Source organism: Gorilla gorilla, chromosome 1 (assembly GCF_029281585.2).
Source record: "Gorilla gorilla gorilla isolate KB3781 chromosome 1, NHGRI_mGorGor1-v2.1_pri, whole genome shotgun sequence".
Classification (NCBI taxonomy): domain Eukaryota; kingdom Metazoa; phylum Chordata; class Mammalia; order Primates; family Hominidae; genus Gorilla; species Gorilla gorilla.
Genome location: NC_073224.2, coordinates 234067206 through 234081241, shown reverse-complemented (window position 1 = coordinate 234081241; position 14036 = coordinate 234067206). Strand labels below are relative to the sequence as shown.

Sequence of the window (14036 nt, the reverse complement as noted above, 5' to 3'; positions counted from 1 at the left end):
TACCCATGTTCATAGCAGGATTATTCACGAAAGCCAAAATGTGGAAAGAACCCAAGTGTCCCTTAACAGCTCAATGGATAAACTAAATGTGATATACACATACAACTGAATAACATTCAGCCATCAAAAAGAATTATTATTATTATTATTTTTTTGAGGCAGAATCTCACTCTTTGTCACCCAGGCTGGAGTGTAATGGTGCAATTTCAGCTCACTGCAGCCTCTACCTCCCAGGTTCAAGTGATCCTCCTGCCTCAGACTCCCAAATATCTGGGACTATAGGCACGGACCACCAAGCCGAGCTAATTTTTGTATTTTTTTTATAGGGACTGGGTTTCACCATGCTACCCTGGTCTCAAACTCCCAGGCTCAAGCAATCTGCCGGCCCTGGCCTCCCAAAGTGCTGGGATTACAGGTGTGAGCCATGGCACCTGGCCAGGAATTAAATTTTGATACATGCTACAACATGGATGGATTTTGACAATACTATGCTGAGTGAAATAAGCCAGACAAAGGATAAGTATTGTGTCACTCCACTTACATGAGAATAGCCAAATTCATAGGGACAAAAAGTAGAACAGAGGTGAAGTGTCTAGGGGCTAGGAAAGAGGACAAGAGGAGGACACGAGGGAATTAAGGGAGTTATTCTTTTTTTTGAGACAGAGTTTTGCTCTTGCTGCCCAGACTGGAGTGCAGTGGTGAGATCTCGGCTCACCGCAACCTCTGCCTCCCGGGTTCAAGTGATTCTCCTGCCTCAGCCTCCCAAGGAGAGTTATTCTTTTTTTTTTTTTTTTTTTGAGACAGAGTCTCGCTCTGTCGCCCAGGCTGGAGTGCAGTGATGAGATCTCAGTTCACTGCAAGCTCCGCCTCCTGGGTTCATGCCATTCTCCTGCCTCAGCCTCCTGAGTAGCTGGGACTACAGGCGCCCGCCACTACGCCCGGCTAATTTTTTGTATTTTTAGTAGAGACGGGGTTTCACTATGTTAGCCAGGATGGTCTCGATCTCCTGACCTCGTGATCCACCCGCCTTGGTCTCCCAAAGTGCTGGGATTACAGGCATGAGCCACCAAGCCCAGCTGAGAGTTATTCTTTAATGAGTACAGTTTTCATTTTGGGATGACAAAAAACCACACCCGACTAATTTTTACATTTTTTGTAGAGACAGGGTTTCACCACGTTGCAAACACAACAAAAAAAGTTGTGGCCAGGCACAGTGGCTCATGCCTACAATCCCAGCACTTGGGAGTCAGAGGTGAGTGGATGACCTGAGGTCAGGAGTTCGAGACCAGCCTGGCCAACATGGTGAAACCCTGTCTCTACTAAAAATACAAAAATTAGCTGGGCATGGTGGCGCGCGCCTGCAGTCACAGCTACTCAGGAGGCTGACGCAGAAGAATAGCTCGAACTCAGGAGGCGGAGGTTACAGTGAGCACAGATCACGCCACTGCACTCCAGTCTGCCTAGGTGACAGAGCAAGACTCCATCTTAAAAAAAAAAGCAAGCAAGGTGGTACTTACTCCAGCAGCACATACACTAAAAAACTGGAATGATACAGAGAAGACTGGCAATGGGCCCCGCACAAGGATAACATATTATTTTTTTTAAAGTGATGTAGAATTGTGGATAACTGGTGAATTTTCAATAAAATCTGTAGACTGGTTAACAGCTTTTTTTTTTTTGAGATAGAATCTCACTCTGTTGCCCAGGTTGGAGTGCAGTGGAATGATCTTGGCTCACTGCAACCTCCACCCCTGGGTTCATGCGATTCTCCTGCCCTGGCGTCCCAAGTAGCTGGGACTATAGGCACGTGCCACCAAACCCAGATAATTTTTGTTTTTTTGGGTTTTGAGATGGAGACTTGCTCTGTCCCCAGGCTGGAGTCAGTGGCTTGACCTCAGCTCATTGCAACTTCTGTCTCCTGGTCAAGCAATTCTCCTGCTTCAGCCTCCCGAGTAGCTGGGACTACAGGCGTGCACCACCATGCCCAGCTAATTTTTGTATTTGTAGTACAGATGGGGTTTCCCCATGTTGGCCAGGCTTGTCTTAAACTCCCTACCTCAGGTGATGCACCAGCTTCAGCCTCCCCAAGTGCTGGGATTACAAGTGTGAGCCACCACAGGCAGCCTGATTAACAGTATTGATTCAGTATTAATTTCTTGGTCTACATAGTTGTACATAAGATGTTGAAATTAGGGAAACATGTGTTTCTAATTTACATAAAACAAAATAATTTTTGCCACCACACCCAACTAATTTCATAAAACAAAATGAGTAGCAGTTCCATTTCCTAAAATGAGAAAGCACCATAGTTTGTTTTTTGGAGGTTAGAGGAACAAGTTATGGAAAGACCATGAGTTTGGTAGGCGTATGTTCACTTTTAATATTTTATACTCTTCTATTTCTGAGTTTTTGTAAGCATCATCACATATGAATTTCATAAAACCAAGACATTCGAGAAATATGTAATACATACCCAGAACTGGTTCTGTAATATTAAGCAAAGAAATGCAACCAGGAGGGGTAAATTCTGTCTGTCCCAGATCACATTCCAAATAGTCAACGCAGGGAAGACTGCAAATTTTTAAAAAACAAAAAAGAAAGAAAATCCTAACTAGCTTTACTCAGTAGAAAGGATAATCACACAGTAAAGATTTCATGTGACACACAGGCATAATCCACCACACACAGCACTTTAGAAGTGAAGCCTCAAGATGACAATCGCTGTTTAAAAACAAGTCCAGAGAAACGCAGTGCAGGCATGGTCACAATGTCCATTTGTAACACGGATAACAACTTGCTCTTTCAGATTTTTTTTTTTTTTTTTGCGATGGAGTCTCACACTGTTGCCCAGACTGGGGTGCAGTGCGCAATCTCGGCTCACTGCAAGCTCCACCTCCTGGGTTCATGCCATTCTCCTGCCTCAGCCTCCTGAGTAGCTGGGACTACAGGCGCCCACCATCACGCCCAGCTAATTTTTGTATTTTTAGTAGAGACGGGGTTTCACTATGTTAGCCAGGATGGTCTCGATCTCCTGACCTCGTGATCTGCCCACCTTGGTCCCCCAAAGTGCTGGGATTATAGGCGTGAGGCACTGCGCCCGACTGAATTTTTTTTTTTTGAGACGGAGTCCCGCTCTGTCGCCCAGGTTGGAGTGCAGTGGCGCGATCTCGGCTCACTATAACCTCCGTCTCCCGGGCTTGAGCAATTCTCCTGCCTCAGCCTCCCAAGTAGCTGGGATTACAGGTATGTGCCACCATGCCTGGCTAATTTTTTCTATTTTTAGTAGAGACGGGGTTTCACAGTGTTAGCCAGGATGGTCTCGATCTCCTGACCTTGGGATCCGCCCGCCTCAGCCTCCCAAAGTGCTGGGATTACAGGCATGAGCCACCATGCCTGGCTAATTTTTGTATTTTTAGCAGAGACAGGGTTTCACCATGTTGGCCAGGCTGGTCTTGAATCCTGAACTCAAGTGATCCACCTGCCTCAGCCTCCCAAAGTGCTGGGATTACAGGCATGAGCTAACACTCGGCCATCTTTCATATAAGTTTATTTTTTCTTGAGACAGGGTGTCACCGAGTCACCCAGGCTGGAGTGCAGTGATCAGAACTCACTGCAGCCTCGACCTCCTGGGCTCAAGCAATACTCCCTCCTTAGCCTCCCAAGTAGCTGGGACCACAGGCACATGCCACCATGCCTGACTAATTTCTAAATTTTTTGTAGAGACAGGGTCTCGTTACGTTGCCCAGGCTGGTCCGAAACTCCTGGGCTCACACAATCCTACCTCAGTTTCCCAAAGTGCTGGGATTACAGGCAGAAGCCACAGTGCCCAGCCTTTTTATCTTTTTTTTTTTTTTTGAGACAGAGTCTCGCTCTGTCACCCACGCTGGAGTACAGTGGCACCATCTCGGCTCACTGCAAGCTCCTCCTCCCAGGTTCACGCCATTCTCCTGCCTCAGCCTCCCGAATAGCTGGGACTACAGGTGCCCGCCACCACGCCCAGCTAATTTTTTGTATTTTTAGTAGAGATGGGGTTTCCCCGTGTTAGCCAGGATGGTCTCGATCTCCTGACCTTGTGATCTGCCCGCCTCAGCATCCCAAAGGCTTGGGATTACAGGCGTGAGCCACTGCGCCCAGGCTTTATTTATTTATTTATTTAGAGACACAGTGTCACTCTGTTGCCCAGGCTGGAGTGCAATGGTGTGACATAGCTCACTGTAGACTCGAACTCCTTGGCTCAAGCCAGCATCCCACTTTGGCCTCCCAAAGTGCTGCAACTGCAGATGTAAGCCACCATAACCCACCTCTGTTGTTGTTGTAAAGGTAAAATTTCGGATCTGGCATGGTGGCTTATATCTGTAATCCCAGCACTTTGTGAGGCCAAGGTAGGAGGATTGCTTGAGCCCAGGAGTTCAAGACCAGCCTGGGCAACATGGCAAGATCCTCTGTCTACAAAAGCAAAACAAACAAAAAAATTAGCCAGAGGCCGGGCATGGTGGCTCATGCCTGTAATCCTAGCACTTTGGGAGGCTAAGGTGGGCAGATAACCTGAGGTCAGGATTTGGAGATCAGCTTAACCAACATGGTGGAACCTTGTCTCTACTAAAAATACAAAAATTAGCTGGGTACGGTGGCGCACGCCTGTAATCCCAGCTACTTGGGAGGCTGAGGTAGGAGAATCACTTGAACCTGGGAGGCGGAGGTTGCAGTGAGCAGAGAACACGCCATTGCACTCCAGCCTGGGTGAGTGAAACTCTGTCTCAAAAACAAACAACTAGCCAGGTGTGGTGGTGCGCTAGTGTGGTCCCTGCTACTTGGGAGGCTGAAGTGGAAGGACTGCTTGAACCCAGGACGTCAAGGCTGCAGCAAGCCGTGTTTGTGCCACTATACTTTTTGCTGGGCAACACAGTCAGAACCGGTCTCAAAAAAAAAAAAAAAAAATTAAAAGAAAATTCCCAGGAGTTTGAGACCAGACTGGGCAACATAGCAAGACCTCATCTCTACAAAAATAAAAAATAAAATAAAAAAATTAGCCAGGCATGGTGGCCCATGGCTGTAGTCTCAGCTGCTCAGGAGGCAGAGGCGGGAGGATCACTTGAGCCCAGGAGTTCAAGACTATGAGGTATGACTGTGCCACTGCACTCCAGTCTGAGGGAAACCCTGTCTGAAAACACACACACACACACACACACACACACACACACACACACACACACCCAGAACTTATAAATACAGACTCTGAGACCAAGTGTCTCCTCTTGGAAGTCTGCCTGCAGGTAAGGCAAAGTCAGCCTACGCTAGAGCATTGTCACATACTGCAAAGCAGACGGCAGTGAGGACCAGATGCTTCAGCTGGGCAGCTTTAGACCTGTATGTAATCTCTAGCTAGAAGCCAAGAAGCACTCCCTCCAAATCAAAAATCCCACTTCATGACAAAAACCTAGCAATGTGTCAAAGCCATAAGAAAAGCACTCTTACCTATTTAACAACTGGTTAATCAGGTATCTATTAAATGTTGACTTTCCAACATCCTGGGATCCACAAACTAGAATGACAGGGCAGCCATCTACTTCTTCTGAATGGGAAACAAACATTGATCGCTAGAATTAGCCGTCTTCCTTGGACTCGAATTATGACTACTCATCCTCTGGGGGTCTGGTGGACAGACATTCAGGGTGATCAATGTGTATTACTCACCACAGGAAACATTGACTAACTCTTCCAGGGCTGAAAGGGTACTCTCAGTTAACTGAAGGCCTTTCCTTTTTTTCTCTCTTCTGATGCCAACAGACCTCAAGGCTAAATATTCAGGTTTAATCTGGGGAGTTGGACTCTGAAATCAACAATTTAAACTTTAAGGTGAAAAAATGCACATTTTTTTCTTCAGTACTAAATTAATCAAGCCTCACACAGTTGTGAGCCAGAGAAGATAAATTGTTTCCTCCCTTTGTCTCCTGCCCCAAAATCCAACCCATCAACAAGTGTTGCCAACTGTATTCCTGAAGTTATCCACGTCTATTTTCAGTTTCTGCTTTCTCCCGAGCCTTCACTGCCTCCGCAGCAGACTCCAGAGAAAAAGAAAATGCCTGGTAAGACATGACTGCACAGGAAACATTCAGCAGGAGGCCCTGGCTCTAGACCAGGTGAGTGATGTAGAATCAAGTCAAGGCAACCTCTGAAAACATAAAGCAAAAACACACGGACAGAACATATGCAAACAGAGTTGAAAGGAGGGAGAAGACAGGTCTGTGAAGTCCAGAAGGACTGGGAAAGCAACCCAAGGAAAGGAAGAGCAGGCCCTTGCTGAGGCAGGTAAGGCTCAGTTGGAACCAGTTCACCACAGAAGAGGATGAAGGAAGGGCCCCGCCCATGAGCACATCCTCTTGCAATTCATCAACACTGAAAATAAAGATACCATAAAGAAATGTGAAGCAGGCTGGGTGCAGTGGTGCATGCCTGTAATCCCAGCTACTTGGGAGGCTGAAGCACAAGAATCGCTTGAACCCAGGAGGTGGAGGTTGCAGTGAGTCAAGACTGTGGCACTGCACTCCAACCTGGGCGACAGAGGGAGACTGTGTCTGTGTCTCAAAAAAAAAAAAAAAGAGAAGCAGCCTAGTGTGAGGCTTCCTATCGGCAATGCTGGATCCTAGAAAACAACAGAACAAGGCCTTCAACAATTTGAGAAAAAAGTCTGTTGAACCAACCATTCTACACTGTGTGCAATTATCAATCACTGAGGGCAAATCAAGAACATCTAACAAAATTAGATAATCAAGTTTACTATCTCCCTTATGTGAAAAAACAACTCCAGAATCTACTGACGCATCCAGAGGGTGGGATAGGGAGGGAAGTATCCAAGAAAGAGCATAAGAAATATGAACAGTGGTGGTTTAGTCCCAGAAAAACAGATAAAGCTGAAAATAAATGAAAAAAGAATGTGGCTGCCCCATAGCATCTGGAACATTCACTTTCAGTAACCAAGGCTTGAGAACAGGCAATCCCATCTCCTCCTCTGCAGTCCTGGTCCAGCTACTGGACTCTGCAAAAGACTAAAAGGCAATCACAACAGTCCGTTCGCTGTCCTGCTCTCACTTCTTCTCTCCTTTCACTTCAAATTCCCCACACCCACCTCGTATCTATCTGCTTCCCACACAGTGACGACCTTGATTCCATTTCCCAGTGCAGCAGGAAATAATCAGAGGACAACTTCTACTTCCTCTGGCCCTCTCCTAGGGACTTCCTCTAGCCACTATGAATGAGCTGGCTATGCTCCTACGGCCACATGATGCCAGAACCGGACCCATCCCTGGTAGCCAACTTACATAGTTCCAGCAGCCTCTCCTCTCTCTGCTGCATGGTTACCTCCCCCTTCCTCTGGATCATTCCCATCTGCCATGTTCCAGCATGTTTTTTTCATCCATCTTAACAAAATTACAAAACTCTCCTGATCATACTTATCCCTGCAACTAGTACTTCATTTCTTTTCTTCCCTTTACAGCTAACTTCTACCAAAGCAAAATACTTTACTACTAAGCCTGTGAGTCCCTCTCCGCCCAGGCTCTTGACCCCATTCCAATCAGGCTACTTCCCGGCCTCTACAGCCAGCGCTTTCTCAGGTCTCACCTGACCACCAGCAGCTTTCGCCACCGCTGTTCAGTTAACTCTCGTTTAAAGACTTCCTGACCTACAGGACATCACACACTGGGTTTTCCACCAAAACCGATGACTATCTGCTGCTCCCTCATCTTTGCCTGGACCTCTTCTTGGAGTGCCCAGGGCTCAGAGCTGGAACCATCTTGTTTCTATCTATTCAACTCCATCAGCATTATTATCGCACCTGGTGGCCTAGGTATCCTCTCTGCTGAAGGCTCCCATATTTACACCTCCAAACTCTTCCCTGAACTCCAGGCCCACATATTCAACTGCCCACTTGACATGTCCAGCTGATGTCTACCAGGCATCTCAGGGTTAACAAATGGAAACCCACTCCTCCCGCAGTGACCCCATCCCAGCTAATGGCAACTACATGCACCTCAGTCGTTAAGCCAAAAACCTGCTGTGATTCCTTGATTCTTCCTCACCCCTCACATATCCAGTCTGTCGCCAATCCTGGAGATTAGACTCCACCTACTGGCCCATGGGAGACAATTATAGTAATAGTACTTAAGGAAATGGAAAAAAAAAAAAAAAAAGAACTTAAGGAAATGAATAATACGGTCAGTAAAAATTTAGAGGTGAGGCCAGACACGGTGGCTCACACCTGTAATCTCAGCACTTTTGGAGGCAGACGGATTGCTGGAGTCCAAGAGTTCGTGACCAGCCTGGGCAACATGGCAAAATCCTATCTCTACAAAACCTACAAAAATTAGCCGGGAGTCATGGCGTGTACCTGTAACCCCAGCTACTGAGAGGCTCCGGTGGGAGGGTCACCTGAGCCCGGAAAGGTTGAGGCTGCAGTGAGCTGAGTTCTTGCCACTGCACTACAGCCTGGGCAACAGAGACTTTATCTCAAAAATAAAAACAAAAGCTCTCTTCTAGGGACGTTGTCTACACGAAGTGAGAATGGTCCAGCATTTGACACACCGTCATAGGCTTTCCTACAATACATCATCATAGGCTTCCTACAATACAGCCTCTAACAAAACTAGGCTGTCCCGAACCCCTGGTAATAAAATTGTTTGTCTCTGTACCAAGAAGGTTGGGAAAACACCAAAATTTGCATTGGCGTGGGCCAGGCAGGCTTCGAGGGGTCCGTGCCATGAGACTTAAAGTTCTTTTTTTTTTTTTTTTTGAGATGGATTCTCACTCTGTCTCCCAGGCTGGAGTGTGCAGTGGCGCAATCTCAGCTCACTGCAACCTGCGCCTCCCAGGTTCCATCGATTCTCCCGCCTCACCTCTGGAGTAACTGGGATTACAGGTGCATGCCCCACGCCCTGCTAATTTTGTGTATATTTAGTAGAGATGGGGTTTCACCATGTTGGCCAGGCTGGTCTTGAACTCCTGACCTAAAGTGATCTGCCCACCTCAGCTTCCCAAAGTGCTGGGATTACAGGCGTGAGCCACCACGCCCTGCCAAGACCTAAAGTTCTTAAGAGATTGTCCAAAACAAAAACCATGTCAGCAGAGCCTACGGTGGTTCCATGCGTGCTAAACGTGTTCAGGACAGGATCAAGCGTGCTTTCCTTCTCGAGGAGGAGAACATCATTGTAAAAGTGTTGAAGGCACAAGCACAGAGTCAGAAAGCTAAATAAAAAATGAAGCCTTTTTGACTAATAAAAATTAAGACTCGTTAAAAATTAGAGGTAAGGAAAGAGATAAAAGAAAATATAAGTTCATTTAAACTACTCATTCATAGTTTAGAGACAATTTATATTATCTCAAATTAATAAACTGAAATATAAAGACAACCATTAAAAACCCCAAAAAAGGCCAGGCATGGTGGCTCACACCTGTAATCCCAGCACTTTGGGAGGCAGAGGTGGGCAGATCACCTGAGGTCAGGAGTTCGAGACCAACCTGGCCAACATGGTGAAACCCCGTCTGTACTAAAAACAAAAAAATTAGCTGGGCATGGTGGCATGCACCTGTAGTCCTAGCTACTTGGGAGGCTGAGGCAGAAGAATCACTTCATCCTGGGAGGCAGAGGGTGCAGTGAGCCGAGATCACACCACTGCACTCTAGCCTGGCAACAGAGAGAGAGTCCATCTCAAAACAAAAAACAAAAAAACAAAAATTAGCCGGGCATGGTGGCAGGCGCCTGTAATCCCAGCTACTTGGGAGGCTGAGGCAGGAGAACTGCTTGACCCTGGGAGGCGGGGTTGCAGTGAGGTTGAGGTCGCACCACTGTACTCCAGCCTGAGTGACAGAGTGAGACTCCGTCTCAAAAAAACGAACAAACCAACCAACCAACCAACCAAAAAAGCAGGGCTGGAGCACGGTGTTAATAAAAACCCAAAAAGCACTTAACCAACTACGATATAAAATGGTGGCTCAGGTATGAAACTAAGGAGGGGAGGATGAACATTTTTCACGATATACCTTTCTATAATAGTTTCTGTATACACGTGTTACATTCTGTAGGACTGAGAGCACTAGAGAGACCAACTGTTCTTCCAAGACAACATCCTACATAGTCATCTGAAATCACTGTTTTGGTGCAAGTAATTAGCAAAACTCTGAATGAAAACGGGTTCTACCTCTTGCACAAAAATGTAGGATGAACCCGGATAGCTGGTTATGAAGTTTACAGTGGCAGTTTTCAGATGTTCTAGCAACACAATGGAACACTGAGGAGAAAAATTCTGCATCGACCAACGCCTGTCATCTGTAAAGAGAAAAATAAACCACCTTAGAAGCAGTAACTTCATTACATTCCACGCCCTTTAGGACTGCCATCTCCTCGGCTAAACTATAAACTTTAGGAGAGTAGGAATTACGGTTGAGAGCCTTTTTCAGGGGGCCATACTACATACTAAGAACACATCTGGGAGAAGTCAGTCGAGGTTTGCCACATAATAATTTTGTGGCCTTGAACAATTTTTCTTGTCAGTAAAATGGTGATAACAATAGTACTTTCACTCTCAGGACCCTTGTAAGGGTTTATATAGATACAGCAACGTCCTTAGCACACTGTCTAGACCATAGTAAGTATCTAAAATAATTTTTTTTTCTTTGAGATGGGGTCTCGCTCTGTTGCCCAGGCTGGAGTGCAGTGGCGTGATCTCAGCCTACTGCAAGCTCCGCCTCCCGGGTTCAAGCGATTCTCCTGTCTCGGCCTCCCGAGTAGCTGGGACTACAGGCGCCTGCCACCACGCTCGGCTAATTTTTTGCATTTTTAGTAGAGACAGGGTTTCACCGTCTTAGCCAGGATGGTCTCGATCTCCTGACCTCATGATCCGCCCGCCTTGGCCTCCCAAAGTGCTGGGATCACAGGCGTGAGCCACCGCGCCTGGCCCTAAAAATTATGAATTAGCCTTATTACAGTAGGCCCTCAGTAAATTACCCAGTTCTTTTCATTACCAAGGTTAAGATGAGATTTGAGCAAATTCCGGGCTTCCCTTTTCAGTTCCTTCTTGCTTTTATCAGGCAGTGAGTAGCGAAGTGCATGGATACTCAAGCAAGAGTGGGTATACACAGAGAAGATGTCTTGGGCAGGCTGGCCTTGGCTGATGGTAAAACCAAATACCTGCACCTGGCCATAGAGGCAAGTCACACGACAGATCCCACTAAAAGTAAAACCCTAGCAGGGAGAGAAAACAGAAAAAACATTATAGATCATGTCACTAATGACTGAAACATTCCAAAATCTTTTTTTTTTTTTTTTGAGATGGAGTTTTGCTCTTGTTGCCCAGGCTGGAGTACAATGGCACAATCTTGGCTCACCGCAACCTCCGCCTCCCAGGTTCAAGCAATTCTCCTGCCTCACCCTCCCTAGTAGCTGGGATTACAGGTGAGTGTCACCACGCCCAGCTAATTTTGTACTTTTAATAGAGACAGGGTTTCTCCATGTTGGTCAGGCTGGTCTTGAACTCCCGACCTCAGGTGATCCGTCCACCTCGGCCTCCCAAAGTGCTGGGATTACAGGCGTGGGCCACCGCACCTGGCCAAATTCTAAAATCTTAACTTGCTATTCACACATCAAAAGGCAGGTAAGGCCAGGCACAGTGGCTCATGCTTGTGATCCCAACACTTTGGGAAGCTGAGACAGGAGGATCACTTGAGCCCAGAAGTTCAAGATCAGCCTAGGCAACAGAGTGAGACTTCTCCTTACAAAACATTTAAAAATTAGCAGGGTGCAGTGGCATGCCTCTGTGGTCCTAGCTACTTGGGAGGCTGAGGTGGGTAGACTGCTTGAGTCTCGGAGGTAGAGGCTGCCGTGAACCATAATTACACCACTCCACTCCATCAGTAATAAGTATTGGGCCAGGCACGGTGGCTCACGCCAGTAATCCCGGAACTCTGGGAGAAGGAGGTGGGGGGATCACTTGAGTGAGGCCAGGAGTTTGAGACCAGCCTGGATAACATGGCAAACCCCCCTGCACCCCACCCCCGCCACCCCATCTCTACTAAAATTACAAAAATTAGCTGGGCATGTGCCTGTAATCCCAGCTACTCCAGAGGCTGAGGCATGAGAATCACTTGAATCCAGAGGCAAAGGCTGCAGTGAGCTGAGATCATGCCAGTACACTGCAGCCTGGGCGACAGTGATACTGTCCCAAAAATAAATAAATAAATAAAAATTAAATAAAATTAAAAAATTTAAAAGGCTGCAGCCATAAAAAGGTATGAGATCATGTCCTTTGCAGGGACTTGGATGGAGCTGGAAGCCGTTATCTTCAGCAAACTAATTCAGGTACAGAAAATCAAATATCGGCCAGGTGTGGTGGCTCACGCCTGTAATCCCAGCACTTTGGGAGGCCGAGGCGGGTGGATCACAAGGTCAGGAGATCAAGACCATGCAGGCTAACACAGTGAAACCCCGTCTCTACTAAAAAAAATACAAAAAACTTAGCCAGGTGTGGTGGCGGGCACCTATAGTCCCAGCTACTCGGGAGGCTGAGGCAGGAGAATGGTGTGAACCCGGGAGGCGGAGCTTGCAGTGAGCCCAGATCGCACCACTGCACTCCAGCCTGGGCAACAGAGCGAGACTCCATCTCAAAAAAAAAGAAAGAAAATCAAAATATGGCATGTTCTCACTTATCAGTGGGATTTGAACCATGAGAACACATGGATACATGGTGGGTAACAACATACACTGGAGCCTGTGGGGGTCTGGGGAAGGGCATCAGGAAGAATGGATGCTGGGCTTAATACGTAGGTGATGTGTTGATCTGTGCAGCAAACCACCAAGGCACCCATTTAACTACGTAATAAATCTGCACACCCTGCATATGTACCTTGGAACTTAAAAGTTGAAGAAAAATGAAATAAAATAAAATAATTTAAAAAGGCAGCTGATTTCTAAGTAACAGATCGCATTGTATTGGGTAACCATAACATACTTTATTTTTTTTTTTTTTTGAGACAGAGTCTTGTTCTGTTGCCCAGGCTGGAGTGCAGTGGCGCAATCCTGGCTCACTGCACACTCCGTCTCCCAGGTTCAAGTGATTCTCATGCCTCAGCCTCCCGAGTGGCTGGGATTACAGGCTCATACCACCATGCCCGGCTAATTTTTCTATTTTTTAGTAGAGATGGGGTTTCACCATGTCAGCCAGGCTGGTCTCGAACTCCTGACCTCAGGTGATATATACGTGTATATATATATACGTATATATATATATATAGTTGGAGAGATTTGGAGACAGAGTCTCGCTCTGTCACCCAGGCTAGAGTGCAGTGGTGCAGTCTCAGGTTACCACAACCTCCGCCTCCCGGGTTAAAGCAATTCTCCTGCCTCTGCCTCCAGAGCAGCTGGGATTACAGGCGTGTGCCACCACGCCCCATTGATATTTCTATTTTTAGTAGAGATGGGGTTTCACCATTTTGGCCAGGCTGGTCTCAAACTCCTGACCTCAGGTGATCTGCCCACCTAGGCCTCCAAAAGTGCTGGGATTACAGGCGTGAGCCACTGTGCCCAGCTCTCTCTTTTCCTTTTCCTTTCTTTCTTTTCCCCTCCCTCCTTCCTTTCTTCCTTTCTTTCGAGACGGAGTCTCACTCTGTCGCCCAGGCTGGAGTGCAATGGCGTGATCTTGGCTCACTGCAACCTCCAGCTCCCGGGTTCAAGCAAGTCTCCTGCCTTAGCCTCCTGAGTAGCTGGGATTACAGGCGTGTGCCACCATGCCCAGCTAATTTTTGTATTTTTAGTAGAGATGAGGTTTCACCATGTTGGTCAGGCTGGTCTCAAACTCCTGACCTCAGATGATCTGCCAGCTTCGGCTTCCCAAAGTGCCGGGACTACAGGCCTGAGCCACCGCACCTGGCCCATACTTTATATTTTTAACCTAAGATCATACCCCATGGCAGCTACAGAGAAAGCATGGTGACCGTGAACTCGGCTCTGTGCTCCTGGTTCAGACAGACTCTACCACTCTGTCCTTTTA

General features: G+C 47.0%; 1 protein-coding gene across 6 annotated transcripts in view; it reads right to left on the bottom strand.

The window, feature by feature from the left end:
• Positions 1-14036, bottom strand: part of NOL9 (nucleolar protein 9) — a 33947-nt gene that overhangs the window by 17978 nt on the left and 1933 nt on the right. For 2 of the 6 annotated variants that reach the window (XM_031002654.3, XM_055383196.2), the window contains exons 2-6: positions 11017-11236; positions 10194-10321; positions 5695-5830; positions 5476-5572; positions 2474-2571 (exon numbers count right to left, since the gene is read on the bottom strand). In XM_031002654.3, the coding sequence (XP_030858514.1) occupies positions 2474-2571; positions 5476-5572; positions 5695-5830; positions 10194-10321; positions 11017-11236 (679 nt within the window). The other 4 variants (XM_055383217.2, XM_055383214.2, XM_019010485.3 and 1 more) reach the window with 4 other exon arrangements.